The sequence below is a fragment of the Poecilia reticulata genome, linkage group LG22 (genome assembly GCF_000633615.1).
Source record: "Poecilia reticulata strain Guanapo linkage group LG22, Guppy_female_1.0+MT, whole genome shotgun sequence".
Classification (NCBI taxonomy): domain Eukaryota; kingdom Metazoa; phylum Chordata; class Actinopteri; order Cyprinodontiformes; family Poeciliidae; genus Poecilia; species Poecilia reticulata.
The window spans coordinates 13,808,796-13,829,013 of NC_024352.1; the positions used below are offsets into that span (position 1 = coordinate 13,808,796).

Genomic DNA, 20,218 nt, shown 5'->3' on the forward strand with positions numbered 1-20,218 from the left:
TTTTTATTGAGTAAAAATATATTGAAGTAGTTTGACTCTTAACTTGATTACAATTTCTGGGTTCTTTGCTTAACAATTTTGTCTCATAAAAACCACTTTACCTCTGCCTTTTTACCTAATTTCAATTACTCTTCCTCTTTTGACGTAGCTTGTACATCGAGTAAAACTATTTAAGGGTCTTTTTTAATCAAAGCTCATTATTATATTGATCAAAATTACATCTGAAGGTAAAAGGGGGAAGTTTCAAAGCCTGAGAAGCTTCACAAAACAGATAGCATCAATAGGAAAACGCTTCTGACTTAGAAAATAAAAAATTTTCTCTCAATTCTGGCAACAAGAAAATAGAAAAATGTGCTACTCTTAACTTATCCTAATTCTTTCTTAATTAACAGGACAAATCTATCTCAATATGCAATGAAAAAAATGATGTGCCTTTCTAAGCAGCGTAGGTACAGTATATGTTTGGGTTGAAAACGTTATTTTGTACATTGAGCTCTACATTTTTTACAATCTGTCACCATATTCATCCATCCATCCATCCATTTTCTTGCACCCTTTTTCCCTCGGTGGGGTCGGGAGGGGTGCTGGTGCCCATCTCCGGCCAACATTTCGGGCGAGAGGCAGGGTACACCCTGGACAGGTCGCCAGTCTGTCGCAGGGCAACACAGAGACACACAACCATGCACACACACACTCACACTCACACCTAGGGGCAATTTAGAGAGACCAATTAACCTGACAGTCATGTTTTTGGATTGTGGGAGGAAACCGGAGTACCCGGAGAAAACCCACGCATGCACAGGGAGGACATGCAAACTCCATGCAGAAGGACCCCAGGCCGGGAATCGAACCCAGAACCTTCTTGCTGCAAGGCAACAGCTCTACCAACTGCGCCACTGTGCAGCCCTCACCATATTAAAGTACACTTTATTTATTTATGTATTTATTAAATATGTATCTTGCCTGAGTTTACTCAAAGCTTGCTGTCAATGGGTTGTTGGTACTATAAAAGGTAACAGACATAAATATGTCAATTTTGGCTGAAAAAAGAAACAGAAAACAAATGAAGATGTATTTACAGGAACTTTAAAACAGTATCTGATGCTCACTAATCATCACACTTACAGAAATACTTCTTTTCCTATTTATACATTAGACATTCATTCTCTATAATAATAATAATAAAAAAACATCCATATTGTACCTTTTTTATAGTCAATATGCTTCACAACAATATTCTTCTCAACTGGCTTATTTTATGCAACAATACACAGCATTCACAAGAAGTTTGTTACCGTAAATAAAACTGTTATACATACTGTGGAGGTAAAATTAAACTGAAGCAGTTATTTACATGTCACTGTAAAAGCACCAGGAGTGCAGCTGTTTATTCAGCCCAGTACTGAGTCTCCCGTTTACTTAGTCACGATTGATCATCAGCAGGATCATCACCATCCTCTCCCCGGCTCGCACATTTCCATCAGAGATCATGGCAAATGTTTTCCAGGTTAGTTTGATGCAGAAACAAAGCACCACTATGTCGATCGTCCCAGCTCCTACTCTTTAGCAAACAGTTAAAAATCCAGCATTGGCTGTCAGCGGTCACGCTGTTAGTTTGATTATACATGCATGTGTCTCTGTATGTCTTTTTTCTGCCCATTGCAGCTACTCTTGGTACTGCCTCTCTGTTGCAGTGAAGAAATCTTCCAGGAGGTGCTTCAGGAAGTCGAACGTGGGTCTGTCCTCTGGTCTCTCCCTCCAACACTCCTTCATGATGTCATAAAGCTCCTCAGGGCAGTTTTCTGGCGCCGGCATCCTGTATCCACGCTCCAAGTTCTGGATCACTTCTGGGTTGGACATACCTGAACAGGAAATTAAATTATGATCAGTTGAAAAAATAATAATAATAATAATAAAAAAAAAAAAAAAAATAGTAATTTGTTGATTTCCACCTGACGACATGTAAATTTGTCCTCTGTAGTGCACATTTGCCACTACTATATACCATTTAGTTAACTCATTTCAGTCGACAGAGAACATTTTTCTAGATATCTCATTCTTGATTGTTTCTAAGGTCGAAATTAGTTATTTCATCTTAGGATGACAGCTGGGTCTTTCTTCAGACTCTAGAAAAAATTGGGACTCTAGCAAAATTGTGACACGTCTAAATAACTTGTAAAGTTGTTGTTTTTTGTAAAGACTCCAAAGGCTTTACAAAACTTTGTAAATCTACAATTCAAAACTTAGCTCAAAGAGCGTCCAGTTAATCCAACGGTAAACAAATCACTTTATTCTGAAAACAAAAACTAGCAGCTGCAATGAATAATGACACTTAACAGCTAATAAGATTAAGAGGTTTAAAGCCTTCAACATCACTTAAAGTATTTAAGGAGATTAATGTTTAGTTACACCTAAAACACAGCAAATTGTTGTTACATAATGGTTCAACTCCAATGGTTCAAGTAAATTATTAGTGCCAAAAATGAATATGAAATGAAGGCCTGAACTCAATACATAAATAACTGTTGTTATTTTCTATGTGAGTCAGTTGTCATCCTCTGGGTTAGTCTCTTTTGTGTACTGTTCCTTTTTGTCATTGCCGAGAACACACCATGTCAAAAAACACATAAATAAAAAATCAAAAAATTAAGTGTGCTTGGTAGGATTACCTACCTGGGTAAGGAATACGCCCGTATGTCACTATTTCTGTGAGAAGAATCCCAAATGACCACACATCAGATTTTATGGAGAAAGTGCCGTAGTTTATAGCTTCTGGAGCGGTCCATTTAATGGGGAACTTTGCACCTGTTAATACATTTAAAAATATAAACATATATTATGAAAAAAGTAAACACGTTCACAAAACAACAGTAATTTCGAGCAAGTCTTTAATAACGTTAAACGATAAGTCTTGAGGGTCCTCCTCCTACCTTCTCTGGCTGTGTATTCATTGTCCTCTATCAATCTTGCGAGGCCAAAATCTGCGATTTTACAGATGAGTTCATGGGAAACTAAAATGTTGGCAGCCCGCAGGTCTCGATGAATGTAATTCTTTCGCTCGATGAACGCCATGCCGTCAGCCACCTGCAGAGGGCAGCACATCATTTACACGTGCCCTTAGAGAGCGTCTTTGTCCGTGTTGAAGTGTGAAATAAATGTCTGTGAAGGATCTGTGTTTATGTTGGCACTCCAGCAGGACAGATGCACCAAAACCAGGGAGTTTACCACTTCCCCTGGTCACTTGCTTTCACCCTTTTACCTTTTTTTTGTGCTCTGACGTACTCCACCCAGGTGCAAAGCCGCGCAACTTACGCAACTCAATCTTACGGGAAAAAAAGCTGCAGCCCTACTTTAGACCTAACTATTCAGTGACTGAGTTTCTGTTTCAGTCATAGACTACATGACTCATTATTAAACATAGGACGCTGATGACATCTGACTCTACACTCGATGACAGGATATTCTTGCATGAGGTGTCTCAATTAAAATTTTTACAATTCCAAAGACCTCACCTCCTACAGTTTCTGAACAACTGGACCATTTTCTGCCTATCAGTCGAGGCTTTAAACTGTGAGGATTTGTTTTGAGGAAAGGTGTGCATCACAGAAGCTGCAATGTGTCACATAGGTGTCAGGGCAGGCAGTGTTTTTCTCAGAAACCTGAGATGTACACCTCATACTGAACTCACGTTTGGGTGAATTAAACTGGGTTATTCTAGAAGGCGAAGGAAAATGGTAAAAGTTTGTATAATTGTTTGTAATCTGAAAAATGGGGTGTGTATTTATATCCATCCAATGTGACACTTCTAAATAAAACCCAGAGCAACAAAAGGTCTGCAGAAGTTCCCTCCCTAATTTAGAAAATTTATCTGAACTGTCCAACTACAAACATACTGAGACATGACCATCCACCTAATCTGACAGGCGCCATGCAAGGAGAGTATCAATCAGAGAAGACGCCACAAGGCCTGTGGTAACTCTGGAGGTGCTGCAGAGATCTGATGCTCAGGTGGGGGGGATCTTTTGACATGACAACTTTTAGTGTGGTATAAATCTGGCCCATAAGAGAATCCATCAAGAAAAATCAATATGGAAAGATCACCATAGATGTTCTGCGGTCCGTTTGTCAGAGATAGCAAACATGTGGAAAATGGTGCTTCGGTAAGACAAGACTGAAATTGATTTTGGTAAATACGCAAACGACATGCAGCACAAAATTGACACTTCACACCACACCGAATATACCATCCATACAGTGAAACCTGGTGGCAGCAGCATTGTGCTGCGGGAATGCTTTCCTTAAGGGGGAGGAAGAATATGGATGGAGGTAAATACAGTACCAATCTTTTCAATAAAAACAGGAATCTTATTGTTTTTATTTAAAGTAGCATGGATTTTTCTATGTTAGATATATCCAGGATAGATATCAACTTTCCAGGATAGCCTTAAACATAGAGCCAGACAGAGGACAAATCTAAATCAATTTTAGAATCTGTGGCACGACATGAAAATTGACGTTCACAGCGTGTACGCATTTAATCAGACAGACTTTCAGCAGTTTTGGAAACAAGAATGGGCAAAAACTTCAGTTTTTAAACGTACAAATCTGACAGACACATATCCCATCAGAAAGGAGATGCTGCAACGTATTGACTCATGGGGACTGAAAACAAAGGCACACCACATTTTTCAGATTTTCATCTATAAAACAATCTAAAATTATGTCGGCTTTCATTTTCTCTTCATATTTATGAAGTTATTTGGTGGGGAGGGGTCTATCACACAAAAATGTTTTGAAATTTGAGGTCATAATGAAAGAAATTGAAGGGGTATTATGCTATCGTAATATCCACTTCAGACCTGTTAGCATCTAGCTGCCCTTTGTTGATAACTAACAAGACTTCAGTCAGTTTTTTTTACATGTTCCAAGATTATCTTCTTTATACTATATACTTTTGCACATTACTAAAAGAAAATGTCAGATTCTTGCCAAAATAACACTTAACCATCCACCACCGCATGATGCCGAGAAGCCATGTTACCACAAAATGTTGTCGGCGTATGATGGCTTGGCATGAAAGCATTGTTCGCTGTAAAACCTTCACCACACCGCTCTTCATGAAGCGTAGATCTTTGCACCGAGTTCTGACACGTCTAAGAGTTTGCCTTCTTCAGATGAAGCCGTTTGCCGTGTAAGACTTTGAAACTTCAGGCTGTCTTTCTGTGGTTGACTTTGTCATTCCCACACCCACCATACCCCATAAAACTGAGGTTTTTCAAGGGCAAGTAACATTTTGAAATTCCTTAAGATTAATCCTGCATAAAAGAAAATACTTTTTGAATTGAACTTTTCTCTGATTTCTGTTTTAAATTGTTTCAGGTTAGAATAAAGTCTGGTTGGCAAAGGAAAAGAGCTTGACTAAACTCTGAAACTCATGAGCCTTCCCACACCTTGAAGCACACATCCTGTTCACATGTTGAGAGCTTACTACATCATAATATTATCACTTTAAATGCACTTCCTGTTTAACAATCTAGTTGAACATAAGATATCAGTAAGCTTAAAGAGATTCAGAGAAACTAATCTGCATCATAGTTTCGGGTTCTGTCATTGTGGAGTGATCTCCATATTTTAGCTTAGTTGCCAGCCTTGATAAATTAAAAGTGAGAGTACAAAATAAGTTGTAGTTTCAGCCGGTTTGTCCACTCCAAATCCTGTTTATTAGTGCGAAGAATGGTTTTATTTGTGTCACAGCGTCTAGACTTGTAATAACGATTACATGCACGCCTTTCTGCACGCATACCCACCCAAGTCTGCACATAGTATTACAAGATTAGCGTGGAATTCAAGCCTCATTAAGACAGTTGCTGATTTATTGCCCAGTAGGATCACGCTACGCGTGAGGAATTGGAAGTACAAACAAGAGGTAATCATGTAAATTAATTGGAAGGTTAAATTATTTTTCAAAGAAAAGAATGATAAAGGCAGACGTATCTCACCTGTGATGACATGTCTATCAGTGTGTTGGTGGGTAAATTGCTCCCCTCCTGTGTTTTCAGGTAGTCTACCAAGCTTCCTGCAAATGAAAATATTCAACAAATTTTTAAACTGAAGCTTGGACATACTGTTTCAAAATAGGATTATGACCACATTGTATATTGCATTTCAAATGAATAAATCATAATATGTTTGGAAATAACTAAGAGTTAACAAGGTGTGTACATTCAAACATTTCTGACAAACATCAGGACATTTCTCTGTGCCTTCAAAAATTATTAAAAAGGCAGATTTTAGCACTTTTCAAATATTTTCAGTAAAATGTAGGTTAAAAAAGGAAATATTTGCTTTTGATTCATTTTCTGTTTTGCTGAACAGGCCCATCCTCTTAACATCTCAGGCTTTAATATCTCTGCAAATCTAAAGTTCTGATAATTAAATTTTTTCATCTAATGAATCTAATGTGTGGGTTCTATAAACTAATCTTTAAAATTGAGTGTAGCAGGCATCTTAGGTGTGACATCCTACTTCTGGTGTCTTTGAGATAGTCACACATCCTGCTACTCTGTTTTTTCTTATGTCTAAAATGTGCTTTCCGCCATTTTTAAAAAGTATGAAATTTTAGAATATTTGGGGGCCTAGCAGTGATCTTAGCCTACAACATTTTTCATAAAGAGAAAATGGGAAATAAATGATCCTGTTTAGTGTTATGTTTTCTCTTGATCGAATCAGCCGGTCAAACGCAGCTCATTCAAAAATGTATGTACGCAGAAATCTGGTATTGTCAAACTCCTGATAGAATCGAACAGGAAGTGAATTTATTTTGAAGAATTGTGCAAACTCAAAGAGCTATTTGACACCTTTTGAGCATTGTCTTCAAAATATCACTATGTAGTGTTGTATATAGTCATGTTGCTGTTTTTATTTTTATTTCCTATGACTTGGACCTGCTATCATATCACTGTCACCCAATTACTTGCGAATCTCACATCCTCTTCAAAGTAAAACTTGTTGATAACTTTCAAAACAGTTTGAACATTTTTAGGGCATTTTTCCATTTTATTTTGTCAATGTGTTAGTGATATAGTTAATACTATTACTCTGAAAAAGTAGTTCTCATTAATGGAGAATAACCATGAGAGTGCTTCAATGTAATCTCTTTAATGTTTGAGTGGAATTACCTATGAACAATGCTTAAAAGCTTTTACATCGTAACACTGAGATCTCAAGAAGAGGAATAAAAATGTAAAAAATGTTAACTTCATGTCAAAGACGAAAATGTAAAACGATAAAAATAATATGCTGCATTTGGATGACAAATGACATTTTGGAATTTATTATTCCTCACGGAAATAAATAAATAGCACAGGACCGGAATAACAGCAGAAATCAACAGAAACAACATTTCAAGGAAGTGTGGTGTAATCTGTCAAGTTGATGTGCATTTTCTGATAACTAACACAGAACAATATCTCCGTTTGAAGGTCGGCTGAATAAGACCAAAGGAAATACTTTTGAGAAGAATGACTGTGCCTGGAAAGAAGAGACATTTACTCCTCTGCTTGAGTCTGGAAGGCTGCTTTTGAAGTTTAAAAGCGAGAGCAACCCTCTTTATCAAGGCCACAAAGGGCAGCCGGAATGACGCGCCTGGTATTTTTCCTTCCTTATTGTGCTCAATAATGCAAAAAAAATACGGGACAAACTGTATAAAGATGGGAACCTCGACGGCAGAGGAGACAATTGTCCACACATGGCTCCCGGACAAAGAGCTGGCCTTATGTGGAAACACTGCTGCTGGTTTACAAATGATAACACAAAGGCACTCCTTTCACTTCAGCTCTGAGGCTGTTGTGTTTGTGAAAGCATCTCTCAGTGCATTTTGGCGCCGTCACTCACAACAAAAAGAATCACAAAGACTTTCGAGGTTAAGGGGAAAAAGATCCGCGATTGCTATCATCTGAATGCAGATTCTGGTCATGTGAAACCAGCAGACTGCTGTCATGCCCTTATTTTATCTGTCTTTGGAGCTCATGGTTAGCTTAAATGAGATATCTGATATGAGGAGGAAAAGAAGGAAGGCCCACAGACAGGATGCTGATCACACGCCTGCCGTGAAATCTACTGCCGGATTGTTTATGGCACCAGCGTGCATGATGAAAACCTCTCACGTCAGAAACTTCCCCTCCGCATGTAAACACAATTAACCTTCCAGGACAGGTCCGGAAAAGAAGACGGGAAAGTTCATGTTTGCTTGGAAACATTTTAACACCTTAGCAGTGAACACAAGCGAGCCTAATGAGGAGAAACTAAAAATAGCCAGCATAAACAAGCTGGAGCTCCTGCACTCCAGCTTCATGCTCAATCGCTGGTGATGAATGCACTTTACCTTTCCAGTATGTCTGACCTCATGCACAAACAAGATATTCTAAAAAGAACAGATCCACTGACGTTAAGTTGATTCAACAGACTCGCTGGAGTGAAGTATTTATGTGAAAACATTGTGACTCATTAAAGGGCTGAAGCTTCCAGTCCTGCCTGGTCTTTTGTTCAAACATGTGTTCCCACCCTGAGTCCGATAACAGATCAACATGTTTAATCCTGAACATCTCTGACACCGGGCTAATGCCACTCCTTTGTCTTCGTTCCTAGATCCTAGATCACTCTTTCTAACTCTGTCTTTATGGTAACGAGGCAGGAGATTAAGAAGATGATTAATTCAGACAGGCTGAAACATATTTTAGTTGACTAAACCTTCTTGGAAGGAGCTTGCATGACTATCCGAGTACTTATTTTCTATTCATCTTTAATATAAAAACACTCCAAAGGAAGGTTAATCTCCTGTCGTAATGCTATTTGAGAGGACTTACCATTTTCCATGTACTCTGTGACAATATATATAGGCTCCTGGGTAACAACGGCGAAGAGACGGACAAGACGAGGGTGCTGCAGGTTCTTCATCATGTTGGCTTCTGCCATGAAGGCCTCCACTGACATGGTGCCCATTTTCAGATTCTTTATTGCCACATTCCTGTCGTTGTTGTAGACACCTGGAAAAGGACATCAAGATATGAACAGATGTATTAAAAAAAAACAACCTAAAACCTAAGATTTCTATACAGGTACCTATATAGAATTGTCCCTTTAATTTTACTACAAAACAAATTCTAACAAAATGTAATGAGATCGGTTAATGTGGCTAGGTCTACGACAAGACATGGGTCAACATCAAGGTATAACGTTTTTACATAGTGAAAGTTTCAAAATCTCAAAAAATAGTCATCTTCTCTCTTGTAAGGGTTAAAGTTCTTGTAATGAGAGGATGGTAAACTAGCCCTCCCCCCTCTACGAGTCCCATTCAACTGCGCCCCTACTCCACTTGTTGCTGTTGGCTCAATGAAACCTGCATAAACTTTCTCCTTTCTCACAAGGCTCATTTTCATTCATTAAAAAACTCCATGAGGACTACGTCTGTTAGCCAACCGACTACCTCCCAGCAACATTAGCACATAGCCAGATTTATTAACCAGCTAACATTATGTTGTCATTCTTGCATATTACGTAATATATAATATTATGCAAAGTAAGAAATAGAAAAAGATAACTTAATTTAGCAAATGTTTGGTCTATATTTTTGACTGTAGAAAATACAAAGCAAAACAAATGTTACTGATGACGTTATTACTTCTGCATACTCAATATGGCTGTGGTTTAGCAGCAGTAGTAGTAATTGCAAAGTTTCTCTTTTACAACAATAGCCATTTTTACATTATGGTATTAAAATTTTAAAAAGTGTAATTTTACAAGAAAATTATGATTTTAAAAATTAATTAATTAATTAATTATTAATAACAAATAAGTTGCTTTGGATGACAGTAATAATATAATACTTCATCAGTAATAATAATAATAATAATAATTTTCTATTATCCGCTGTGATTCACACACATGAAATTGATGTACTACTAAAAGCATTTACTCAGCCAGTGATGCCGGCTGTAAACCATCGCTTGGTTCAAATGTGTGCTGCTTTAAAAACAGCTTCACTTGACTCTCATGACGACAAGCTCTCACCAACATGTACTCAACCAAAGCCGTGACCATCCAGTTTGTTCTTTCTTTCACATAAAACACTTTCCCGCACGCCAAGCGTGAAGCGTATAGCGATGAGGGAACAAATCTTTATCCACTAGTGAAAGCATTCCTCTTTCGCTTTCTTCTTCTTTTGGTAATGCACTGATGGTTATCACGTACAGTGCCTTAGTACGCAATACTTACTGAACTTTTAGTACAAGGATTTCAACATTTTTTTTTTTTTTTTACATAATCTGAAAAGTGTGGCATACATTTTTACAAATTTGCAGAACCACCATGTACTGAAAATGCAGTTGCAAATCTCTTGCTGTGTGTGTTTCTACCAGGATGCCTGATGCCTCTAGAGCAATGTGTGTATTTGTTGTTTTTTTTTTTTAGTAGCTCAAGCTCAGTCTGATTGGTCAATGAGAGTTTGTGAACATCAATTTTCAAGCTCTGCCAAAAAAGTTTAGTCAGATTCATGTTTAGGTCATTCTAACCGATGAATGTCCTCTGCTCTAAATCACATAGTAGTTCTGCCTTACGAATAAAAAAAAAATCGTAATTTTTCTTACACTTCAGAAATACGTATTACTGCGTGTTGATCTGTAACATAAAATCCCAATACGTTTTTTGTTTGACAAAATGTGCATAAGCTGAATCGAGGTACATAGTAGCTCTCATGTTTGCTGGCGTCAGTAAACATTTCATTTTGGATGGGGTGGACAGACAAAAAGCCCAGATTTCAAGCCGTACAATGATGCGGAAAAAAAAAAGTGGCAGTGAAATGAGGGCAAGTTCCATGGTTAGTAATGTTTAGCTTTTGTTCAGTGCTGTGTTTTGGAGGTTAAATGGTGCTGGCAAATGAGGACGGAAAATAGCGGGGAAATTATCCCTTCAATTGAATGATAATGAGGTTGTGGCCTAACCGATGTGCTCGTGATCAAAACGTTTAGCCCCTCTTGTTTAATTTAACGCTGCATAATCAGATCCAAAGTGTTGTTGGGAGACAAATCTTAAAGAGCCATGAACTCATCAAAAGGTTAGATAAGCGTATTTGGAGAAATGATGCACAACAGGGTCAATACCACACATCATTCTTTCGCTAAACAGCTCAAACAAGCCTACAATTAGGACTAAGCTGAAGGAAACTCTTCTGCACACACTGCAGAAAAACTCTGGCTCCTGGCAGGCACGCAGTCTCGCTCCCAACCAGACCAGGCATTTCACATCTGATGTATCTGCGCTACATTCTTTTTTTTTTTTTTTTCTGAGCACACAAGTTAAATCTCACGCAAAAGGAAAACAGCTCACCCATCCAGACTTCTCCGAACTGTCCAGCTCCGAGCCTGCGCTCCAGCTTCAGGGACTCTCGGGGGATCTCCCACTCGTCCTGCCACCAGGGTTTCTGCGGCGCCCTGGACTGACAGGGCTTCACCAGGACTGTGCACAAGCCATCTGATTCACCTGAAAAACAGCAACAAATACAGCTTTCCAACTCCTCAGTAATCAGGAATGTAGACTGGATCCCTCAGGAGGCACACATACGGGAGTAATGCTGGACGAGCTCCTTCAGGGAGCTGAAAGATATCTTGGTTGTGATGTAGAAGCCTCCGTCGTCCATGTTGCGGATCCTGTAGTGCTTCACGCCTTCCCCTGTGTTGTGGTCCAAATCGCGGACTGATAACGAATATGACCCTGGAGCAGCATTAAAAATGAATAGTGAGAAAGCTACAAAAACATGCTTTGACCAGAACAAGCAGAAGCAGTAGAATAACACACTTAGACAACGATGCCAGCAGGTTTAAACATTTAGTTTACTTTCAACATCATTTTTTTTTTGACTGGTGTGTAAAGACAGGTAAAAAAAACTTTCTAGACATTTTCTATAAAATTAATTTTACAAAAAAAAAAAGATTGTATTAATAAAGATTTTCAGTGTTCATTTCAACCCCAGGTGTTATTAAACATTTAGATCAGTGATTTCCATAAACGTGATCATTAAGTCCCAACAATATTTCCTGCAAATCTGATGAATCACCACGTACTTCTTGAAATGCGTCCCAAGAGGACAGACATTTAATGAGCCTAATTGAGCTAATTGGGATCAAACTCGAGCTAAAACATAAAATGTAGAACCAAAATCTGCTACAAAGTATTTGTTTACCACAGTAAACAATCAGATCAGCTAAAGCCAGATGATAATAGACCTCTTGTGATGTCATCGACCCAAATGTACTCAAAGCAGATTTAGAAGCTCGTTTTCTAAGAGATTAGGGGTCATCCTAAAATTGCTTGTTATGAAGTCAGTGTAAATTCCCAATTCAATACCTTGGTGTCAGTTCACATCTCTGAAAGGTGTTTTTAACCTGGGACAGAGTGCGAGTTGGTTTGTTTGTGGGTAACCCTACAAAACTGTGGCCAACCTACGTCCGTTTACATGAGACCAGTTTGTAGGCCACTCGTGAATCAAGTTATCTATAGATAAGCGTCCTTTCTCGTAGCTCTGTTTAAACCACCTCCAAGTTATTAGCATTTTTCTTCAGTTAGATTATCTCATGGTATTTTAATTTGATTGTGATTGTACAGCAATTTCGGAGAAAATGAGGGATGTGAAGGACAAAAAGGATGCACCAAAGACACAAGACCTGAGAGAAGCATGAGTCAAGTTTTTATCTATAATATCAGTTTGCAGCTCATGCTGTTGGCGCTAAGATGCTGATTTTTTTGTTTGTCTAGCTGTGTCGTATTTAATATTTTTACTAGGTTCATAAAAAAATCTAAACCAACAAGAAAATAGTTTTTTTTTTAACAAAAGCTGAATTAATATTATTTAATATCTGGTCAACTGAAAGCAAATTTGAAAAAATGAGGAGGTAAAAGGAAGTCTCAGGGGTAATTTGGGTCTTTAACAAGAAAGCAAAACTGAAATCAAATAAATAAACCCAATAAGCAAACAGGAAGTGGGGTATGAAAAATTCAGCCCCAGGGATGGGGAGAGTCTGAGTCATGCAACATGATTTGTTTCTCGATCTATTTATTAAGATCTCTGCTAATTTATGAAAAGAAGATTAAAACAAGAGCACTTCACCTTTGGAAGTCTCGCTTTCTCGAATCAGGAAGGAGCCCTGCGTGTTCCCTGGAGCCAGGAGGAGCCTCATAGCATCGTTTCGAGAGATGTTCCTGAAGAACCACCTGCAACACAAACGTACTTTGAGCTAACCACTTCCTCTCCCCCAGAGACCCGGCATGCATCACACGAGTTAAGATCGAGCCAGATGAGATGGTGCCGAGAGTCGTGACATTATGCTTCTTCCTCTGTGACGTACGATTCAGTCTCCACTGTGGTCATCGCGATGAAGTTGTGGGGAATGTAGCCCTGCTGGCCTGTGGTGAGCGACTCGGCCAGGTACCACTCCTCGTCGTCCCTGGAAGGCAGAACAGATGCTAGCTGTTAACAGCGCACAAGATTTGGTTGTTTTGAATTGAGCGGCAACAAACACTCTTAGTGAACTGCTATAGACTCGTGGATTTTTTGCAGCATTTATAATTGCAGAGTGAAAAGGACCACAACATGTTTTGCATGCAAAATATGATTTATGCACAGAAAAAGGCTCACTATTTGTTTTTAATCTTCCCCACTGTGAGCACAGCTTGTTTAAAGCCTTGCAGTAAAAAAATGTTTTGACAAAATCTAATATTAGTCAGGCTATTTCACATTAAACATGGCCCCCTTTATCAGACTCAGCACTTTCAAACACTTTCTTCAAATTCATTTACTTATTATCATCCAACCTTTCTAATAATTTTATATTTTACCACAAAATATATAAATCTACTCTCAGGTGTAACATTTTCAGATTTCGTTTCCGTCATTTCTTGTATTTTTTTCACCTATTACACGCCGCAGGCTGATTTTAACTTCATTACATCAAAAAAATGACTTTCAACGGTAGAAAGAATGGCCGAAATATTCTGTCATGTCTTAAAATTATTCTCTGTTTATGACAAAAATTGAGTTTGTTAGAAAAATAATGAACCGGTCTTTAACCAATCCCACTGAAACCTCTACAGTGAAACTGATTTGTGTCCTTGTATTGTTTTGCTGACAACATCAATTATTCAGATTAAGTGGCAGCTCGAAATCTAACTTTTTACCGCAAAAGTCAACTGAACGTTAGAACGTTGCAATAGCGAATGTATTACACTGTCAAATTCAGCAATAGATTTTGAATCGATTTTCTAAAACTCTTAAAGCACTCAAGTTGTTTCTTTAAGTTATCAAACATCAAGTGATCAAAAATATTCTTCTGTGCTATATGAATTTTGAAATCACTCAACACTAAATAAGAACTGTTTACTCTGGGAATGCGTAATAAGTAGAAAAATAATTAACAATAAACTAAAAATTGAGAATTTTTACACTATTTTTTGCAATTTACAAGACAAATTCTCAAGATTTAAAAGTCACTTCTGCGATGTTCAGAACTTCACACGAGAGGAAGTCTTTCATAAACCAGAAAGCATACATATGCAAATCTTAAGGGCAATTATCTGCGTTTATACATGTCTTATGCTCGTTCAAAGAAAGCAACTTGTTTTTAATTATGTAAATATACAAAGAATCTGCAACAGATGTGACTTTTCATTGCTTTTCTTGACTGCTATTTTGCCCATGAGAGTTTGGGTGTCTTCTTTGAGCTTTGTATTCGAAGCACATTTTTAAAACCATTTTTTGCATCTATTAAACTTTCTACATTTTAGGGTGACTGGAAACTTTGGCTGAGCTCATGTTTTCACAGCATCCTTGCTCGGGAAACACACCGGAAACATGTTGAGTTCACTATCTGTTCTCAGAACCACAATGACACCAAAACCAACAGCAGGAGACTTTTATATGTCATTTATATGACTTTTGGTGTCACAAGTTGTTAAATATTCTTCAAATCAAATTTTTGTCACATCCATCTACACTGAGTTTTGTTCTCAGGGGGGGAGATTGTAGCTTTAACTGCATTGTTGTTTGGCGTTGGATGCATTTTTCCACTTGCGAGTTTTGTCTGTATGGATTTAAAAGCAGCTCACTTGTTGATGATCTTGAGTTTGTCTCCTTTATCAAAGCCCAGGTCTCCTTCATGTTTGGGGTCATAGCTGTAAATGGCCACCCCGATGTTATCTGCAAGAAAAAGCATTCATAGTTTTAGTCCTATGGCCAGTGTTCAGAGCACTGCACATCTTTGAACGGTTCTCTGATTGGTTTTCTACAAACACAGCAGTGATGGCAAAGCTGAATCTCAGCCTCCTTGACCCATGAAGCATAACAGTTCTGTCATGAAATGTCTTAAAAGTATCACGGTTTCCTTTTGGAACAGAATTTTTAAGGTACGACGTATTTTGGACCAGTTAGAAATATATTTGGTTCTTCGCTATGTTTAAACATATTTTAGAGGAAGGCAGTTCTTGTTTTTTTGGAAATTTTCTCTGATGACCCGGCTCCTATACTCTTTTATTAAGCATGTCATCAATATAAATACATAAATAGAAAATATTTATTTTACAACTAAACAAATTAAAATACACATCTTTAGTAACAAAATGAAGTTTATTGTTTCACGTTCTGGTAAATGCAAAAACCGAAGCACTGAAGTTGAGTTCAATAATTCAGATAATCAATATTTTAAAACTAAAAAGAATATATAGCTAAATTCAACTTTTTTATATATGAAGTACATGACAAAATGTTTATATTTTCTATCAAAGGATATATTTGGAAAAATAATTTACACCTTATGCCCAAGTAGGCTGGACCATTGTGATGACCATCCTCGCTGGATTTTCAAAATTCATTATGTACACACCACAGTTATGCAAAACATTGTTGGCTACATTCTCAAAGGTGCGAAGAAGACAAAATTTAGTATGACTACTATTTTATTAAGGGTCCAGTTTTCAGACTCTTGTACTGGTTGCTTGTTATAAGTTTCAAGTTTTAAACCTATTTACTTGCGGAGGAGCCACTAGATTGCCTCGTTCTTCAGTATACAGGAGATACGTTGACTTTTGTATTAACCGGATCACTCCGGTCCAAAAGCAACAATAACTTAGTTATTACGTATAGAATTGCATTTAGTTGTCCCCAAAATGGGGCAAATAATTGGGGAAATGCAGGAGGCTGACATGGGACATGTGGAATACGAGACGTCGGAAGGATGCATAAGGTAAAATAAATTCTCTTCATAAAATGTTTGAAACTTTGCATATATTTGTTTGCCAATACTTGGACTGACTGAAATAAAGTACATTTGACTTGTAAACTACATTTCATTTCAAACTTAAATCCCCAGGAAGTTGAATATTTCCAAGCGTCAACATGGTAATCGAGCAGTCGGCTAGATCCGTAGCTTTCATTTTAAAGAAAACGGAGAAAGGAAACTTGCGTGGACAGAACAAGGTTGGAGGAAAGTGGAAAATGCCGAGTAAACAGATTCTGAAATGAGAATAATAATCAGAACCATCGTCCTTTCAGAATGAGAACAGTACTAGACAGGACGAAAAAGCATGTTCAACAAACTCATTGAACGTTATGTTTGCAGTGTTTCCCCCCTATCAGACGAATAAATTGATACATTTAATTAAACATGCAAAGAGTTGTTTAACTTAACTTTTTCAAACACAAATAACACAAGAGAAGCTTTAATATGCTGCAAAGAGACAAAGTCAGGAGACATACCTGGTAAAGGTGACATCGGGGGCGTATACTGTGATGGATATGGAATCACCTGATCTGTGTACTGAAGGGACAAAGAAATAAGAGACATTATTGGACAAACAAAGAAAACAATGTAAAACTTAAGCAGACACTTGTATGTTTCTGGTTTGGGTAACCAGCTCTTAGCGGTAATTGTCATCCGTTTTATTTGTTTTTTGTGTTTTTTTTTCTCTGCAAACCAAACGTCTCTGTGTTGTGTCACACGCAGGTGGTTTCCTCCTTAACTCCTAATCTAATGGGACATCTCAGTCACAGCGAGGAAAGAAAAACACTGAGGGAATATTTGTGCTCCTGCTTAATCACACGCACAAAAGACAGCTTCCCTTGCAGTTATGTAAGTTATTCAACTCTGTTGTACCGAAGCGGATTGAAACACATTGTACTGTATCATGTTTACTCAAACGGACTGAATGGTGGGAGCCCATGTAAAGTGAACACCTCCTGGCTTCAGTTCGCGTGCGGTCATTCAAATTCAGCCATTTGTGCATTTTAAGAGCAAACATGACCTCTGCGTCCACTTACTGGATTGCAGGCCTGGGGAGGAATTGGACAGTTGCAGTGTTCGCAAATTTCGTCCAAGTTCTCCATCCACTCGCTGTCTGAGTCCGAACTGCAGGCGCATCCCATCTTTTCTGAAATTTCAAACGGACACGTTACTTCTTCAGAGAAATATTTATGCTCACTAAACAATTACTAATGCTTCATTGTTCAAAAAATAAACATAGCAATTACAACATATTATTAGTATTATTGTTATTGCAACTAAGAAGGCTCCACTATCCGAAATCGTACGTTTTTAGGACAACTCTGGCCGGTAAGAGGAAATGTTTTGACACAAAATGGAGGATGACAGCGTTGAACGCTGAAACTTTTGCGCTTTTGACTCGTTTAAACACATGCTAGTTCGGAGCCCTCCAAATCCCTTCAAAAAACAATTTTCCTCAAGGCTCTAATGGGTTTTCTTTTAGAAACTCGCAGCAATGTTAATCTCGCATAATCTGTCGCCCGCATGTGCTACGTCTCCTATTTTCACACTAATGCGCCGAATAAACCAGCTTTCTCAAGCCCGCTCTACTCCCGTATTTGGCCGCTCATGGAAAAAGGGTCAGCGGACTAATCACAGCCGACGTCTGTCCCAGAGGCTTAAAGCCGTGAGAAATCTGCAAAGGTCTAAATAACAACCCACCATTTGCAGCAAAGAGGTCCTTAGGATGAATCACAAGGGGGGTCACCACCATCTGAAGGCGTTCTTTTATTATCAGCTCTCCTAGGCTTTCTGGCCCACACTTGGGGAGTCACACAAGTCAGTATTTTCCACTGAGGGGGCTACCCTCTGTCTTTTTTTTTTTTTTTTCTTATCATTACAAGCAGCTGAAGGCCTTTTCCAAACAAACTGCTGAATGTTAACAGGATATAGCAGATATGAACACAACAAGCATCCAAGATCTCCATGTCGAGGACTTTCAAATCAACTTTTGTAACATTAAGAGCCAAACTGAGACCGGAGGTTCGTTTTATGCTACCTTTGTTCAAATGATCTCTAAAATAAAATACCTTTAATTCAGTTGAGAAGTTTATTTTTCTGTTTAACAGAAAAAGCACGTTTGGTGGTTTACTACATAGAAAATGGACAGATAAATAAAGACTACACGGTAGAAAGGTTTTTATATTGATAATTTAGAGCAATACTTGTGTGTGATGATGTCATCAGCCTTTCTGAAACTTCTGCTTTAGCCTTATAATAGAGTAAATAGACAGAAATAAGAGACGGAACACAGCTACTTGGATAAAATAATTTCTTAAGTCATTTTCCAGTTGGCTAAAGATTAAATATATATATATTTTTTAAAAACAAAGCAAGTACATATTTATGTCAATTTTACGCAGTCTTTGCTGGTAACAGCATGTTTAATTAAACTCAAACTTTGAAGGTTGACACCATCACAAGTCTTTTACTCACCTGTTAAATTAATTGAATCTATCCTCAAACGTCCAATAATGTCAGATTTCAGATGCCGCCATCAAGATTCCCTTTGTTCAGACCTGAATTTATTCTGCCGAGCTATATGTCGAGAGAGCAACTTTTTTACACACCAAGAGCTTGGGTGTGAAGATGTCATCATCCGCCTCTCTTATTATAACTAAGCCTGCAAACAGACTTGATGCGGTGTCTCGTACACACACGCACACACACACACACACACACACACACACACACACACGCATACACACACACACACACACACACATATGGAGGAGCGACCCAGAGAGTTTCCTGTCGTTGAAACTTTGAGGGTTGCTCTGCAGTCTTTTTAACAGGTGCTGAACGTGCAGCTGTGTGAAAGCAAAGGGGAACGTTATGGGCTCTAAGACGAAAAAAAAAAGGGGGTCAGGACAACGCATTTATCCAGAAAATGAGAATGTTCCAATACAGTTAGAACAGGAGGGCTTTGTAGGATGGTGGTGACGCCACGCTTGTGTATTTTTGTCTTGGTTCTCACCATGTGATGATGTGGGAGTCGCTGGCCTTCGCAAGGTGCCCCACCAGCATGCAGCTGACACGGTAATCCCTGATTGATCAACGCAAACAAAAATTTTAAATCACACAAGACCTTAATGAAACAGATCACATTTGCCCCCAAAGTGATACCACATTAGCATATTTGCAGCAGCTGCGCTTCCTCTGTTGTGGGTTAAAACTCTTTCTGGTTTAGTATCACGAACACATGACTGCAAAAATATGGTTTCTCATTTAATGTCAATTAAAAAAAATAGCTTTGCCCTGACTTTTTATTTATTTATTTATTTTAATCTGAAGTCCAATCGAATCAAACTTGGCAAAACTGATTTTATGTATCACATCACCAAAACATCACTTTCCTTTAAAATAAAAATAAAAATAAAATAAACTTTGCATAACATGGATTTGTGAGGTCTCTCTCTCTCTGCCCCTGCATCTACACTTCTGAACACCTCAGGCTGCAGGCCACATTTCTTCTCTTGTGGTGAACGGATGCTGCTGTAGAGCTTGCACCGGCAGGAAGTCAGTCCAAGCATCACAGATAGTGCACAGAAATATGTGCTCTGAAGACTGCCACAGCTTAGATTGAGTCTCGCTCGCGACCAAAACCACCCGAATTCTCTCCTTTTTTTCCGTTAGAGTGAAATTCTGCAAAAACGTACTGAGGGTGTTTAAGTTTCCCACATCATGATACACTCCAGAGACATTCTGGTAGTTGTTTTGACTAAAACATCTAATATATATGTGTAAACAATAGCAGAAATCCTCAAATCGGAGGGCTCGGCCAGCTCAGGGTGTTCCTGCTCCACATTTGTCACTGCTTCCAAACGTGGTTGGAAATCACATTCTGTTACGCAATC

General features: G+C 38.3%; 1 protein-coding gene across 1 annotated transcript; it reads right to left on the reverse strand.

Annotated features, from left to right (window-relative positions):
- Window positions 1-1,070: 1,070 nt before the first annotated feature.
- Window positions 1,071-18,954, reverse strand: lck (LCK proto-oncogene, Src family tyrosine kinase). Its single transcript, XM_008399588.1, has 13 exons — window positions 18,798-18,954; window positions 17,360-17,469; window positions 16,799-16,859; window positions 15,154-15,244; window positions 13,398-13,496; window positions 13,160-13,263; window positions 11,617-11,766; window positions 11,383-11,535; window positions 8,865-9,044; window positions 6,000-6,076; window positions 2,931-3,084; window positions 2,674-2,805; window positions 1,071-1,862 (listed from the first exon to the last, which is right to left on the reverse strand). Exons 2-13 carry the CDS (start codon window positions 17,462-17,464, stop codon window positions 1,666-1,668), a joined length of 1,503 nt encoding a protein of 500 aa, XP_008397810.1. The 5' UTR covers window positions 17,465-17,469; window positions 18,798-18,954; the 3' UTR covers window positions 1,071-1,665.
- Between the last annotated feature and the right edge of the window lie 1,264 nt (window positions 18,955-20,218).

Bases quoted from the DNA above. Each gene is read 5' to 3' on its own strand.
- lck (XM_008399588.1), bottom strand. From the start codon at position 17,464: ATGGGATGCGCCTGCAGTTCGGACTCAGACAGCGAGTGGATGGAGAAC. The intron at 6,077-8,864 runs GTAAGTCCTCTC...TTTCATTTGCAG, and splicing joins CACAGAGTACATGGAAAATG to GAAGCTTGGTAGACTACCTG. The intron at 1,863-2,673 runs GTAGGTAATCCT...TTTCCTGTTCAG, and splicing joins CGGGCGTATTCCTTACCCAG to GTATGTCCAACCCAGAAGTG.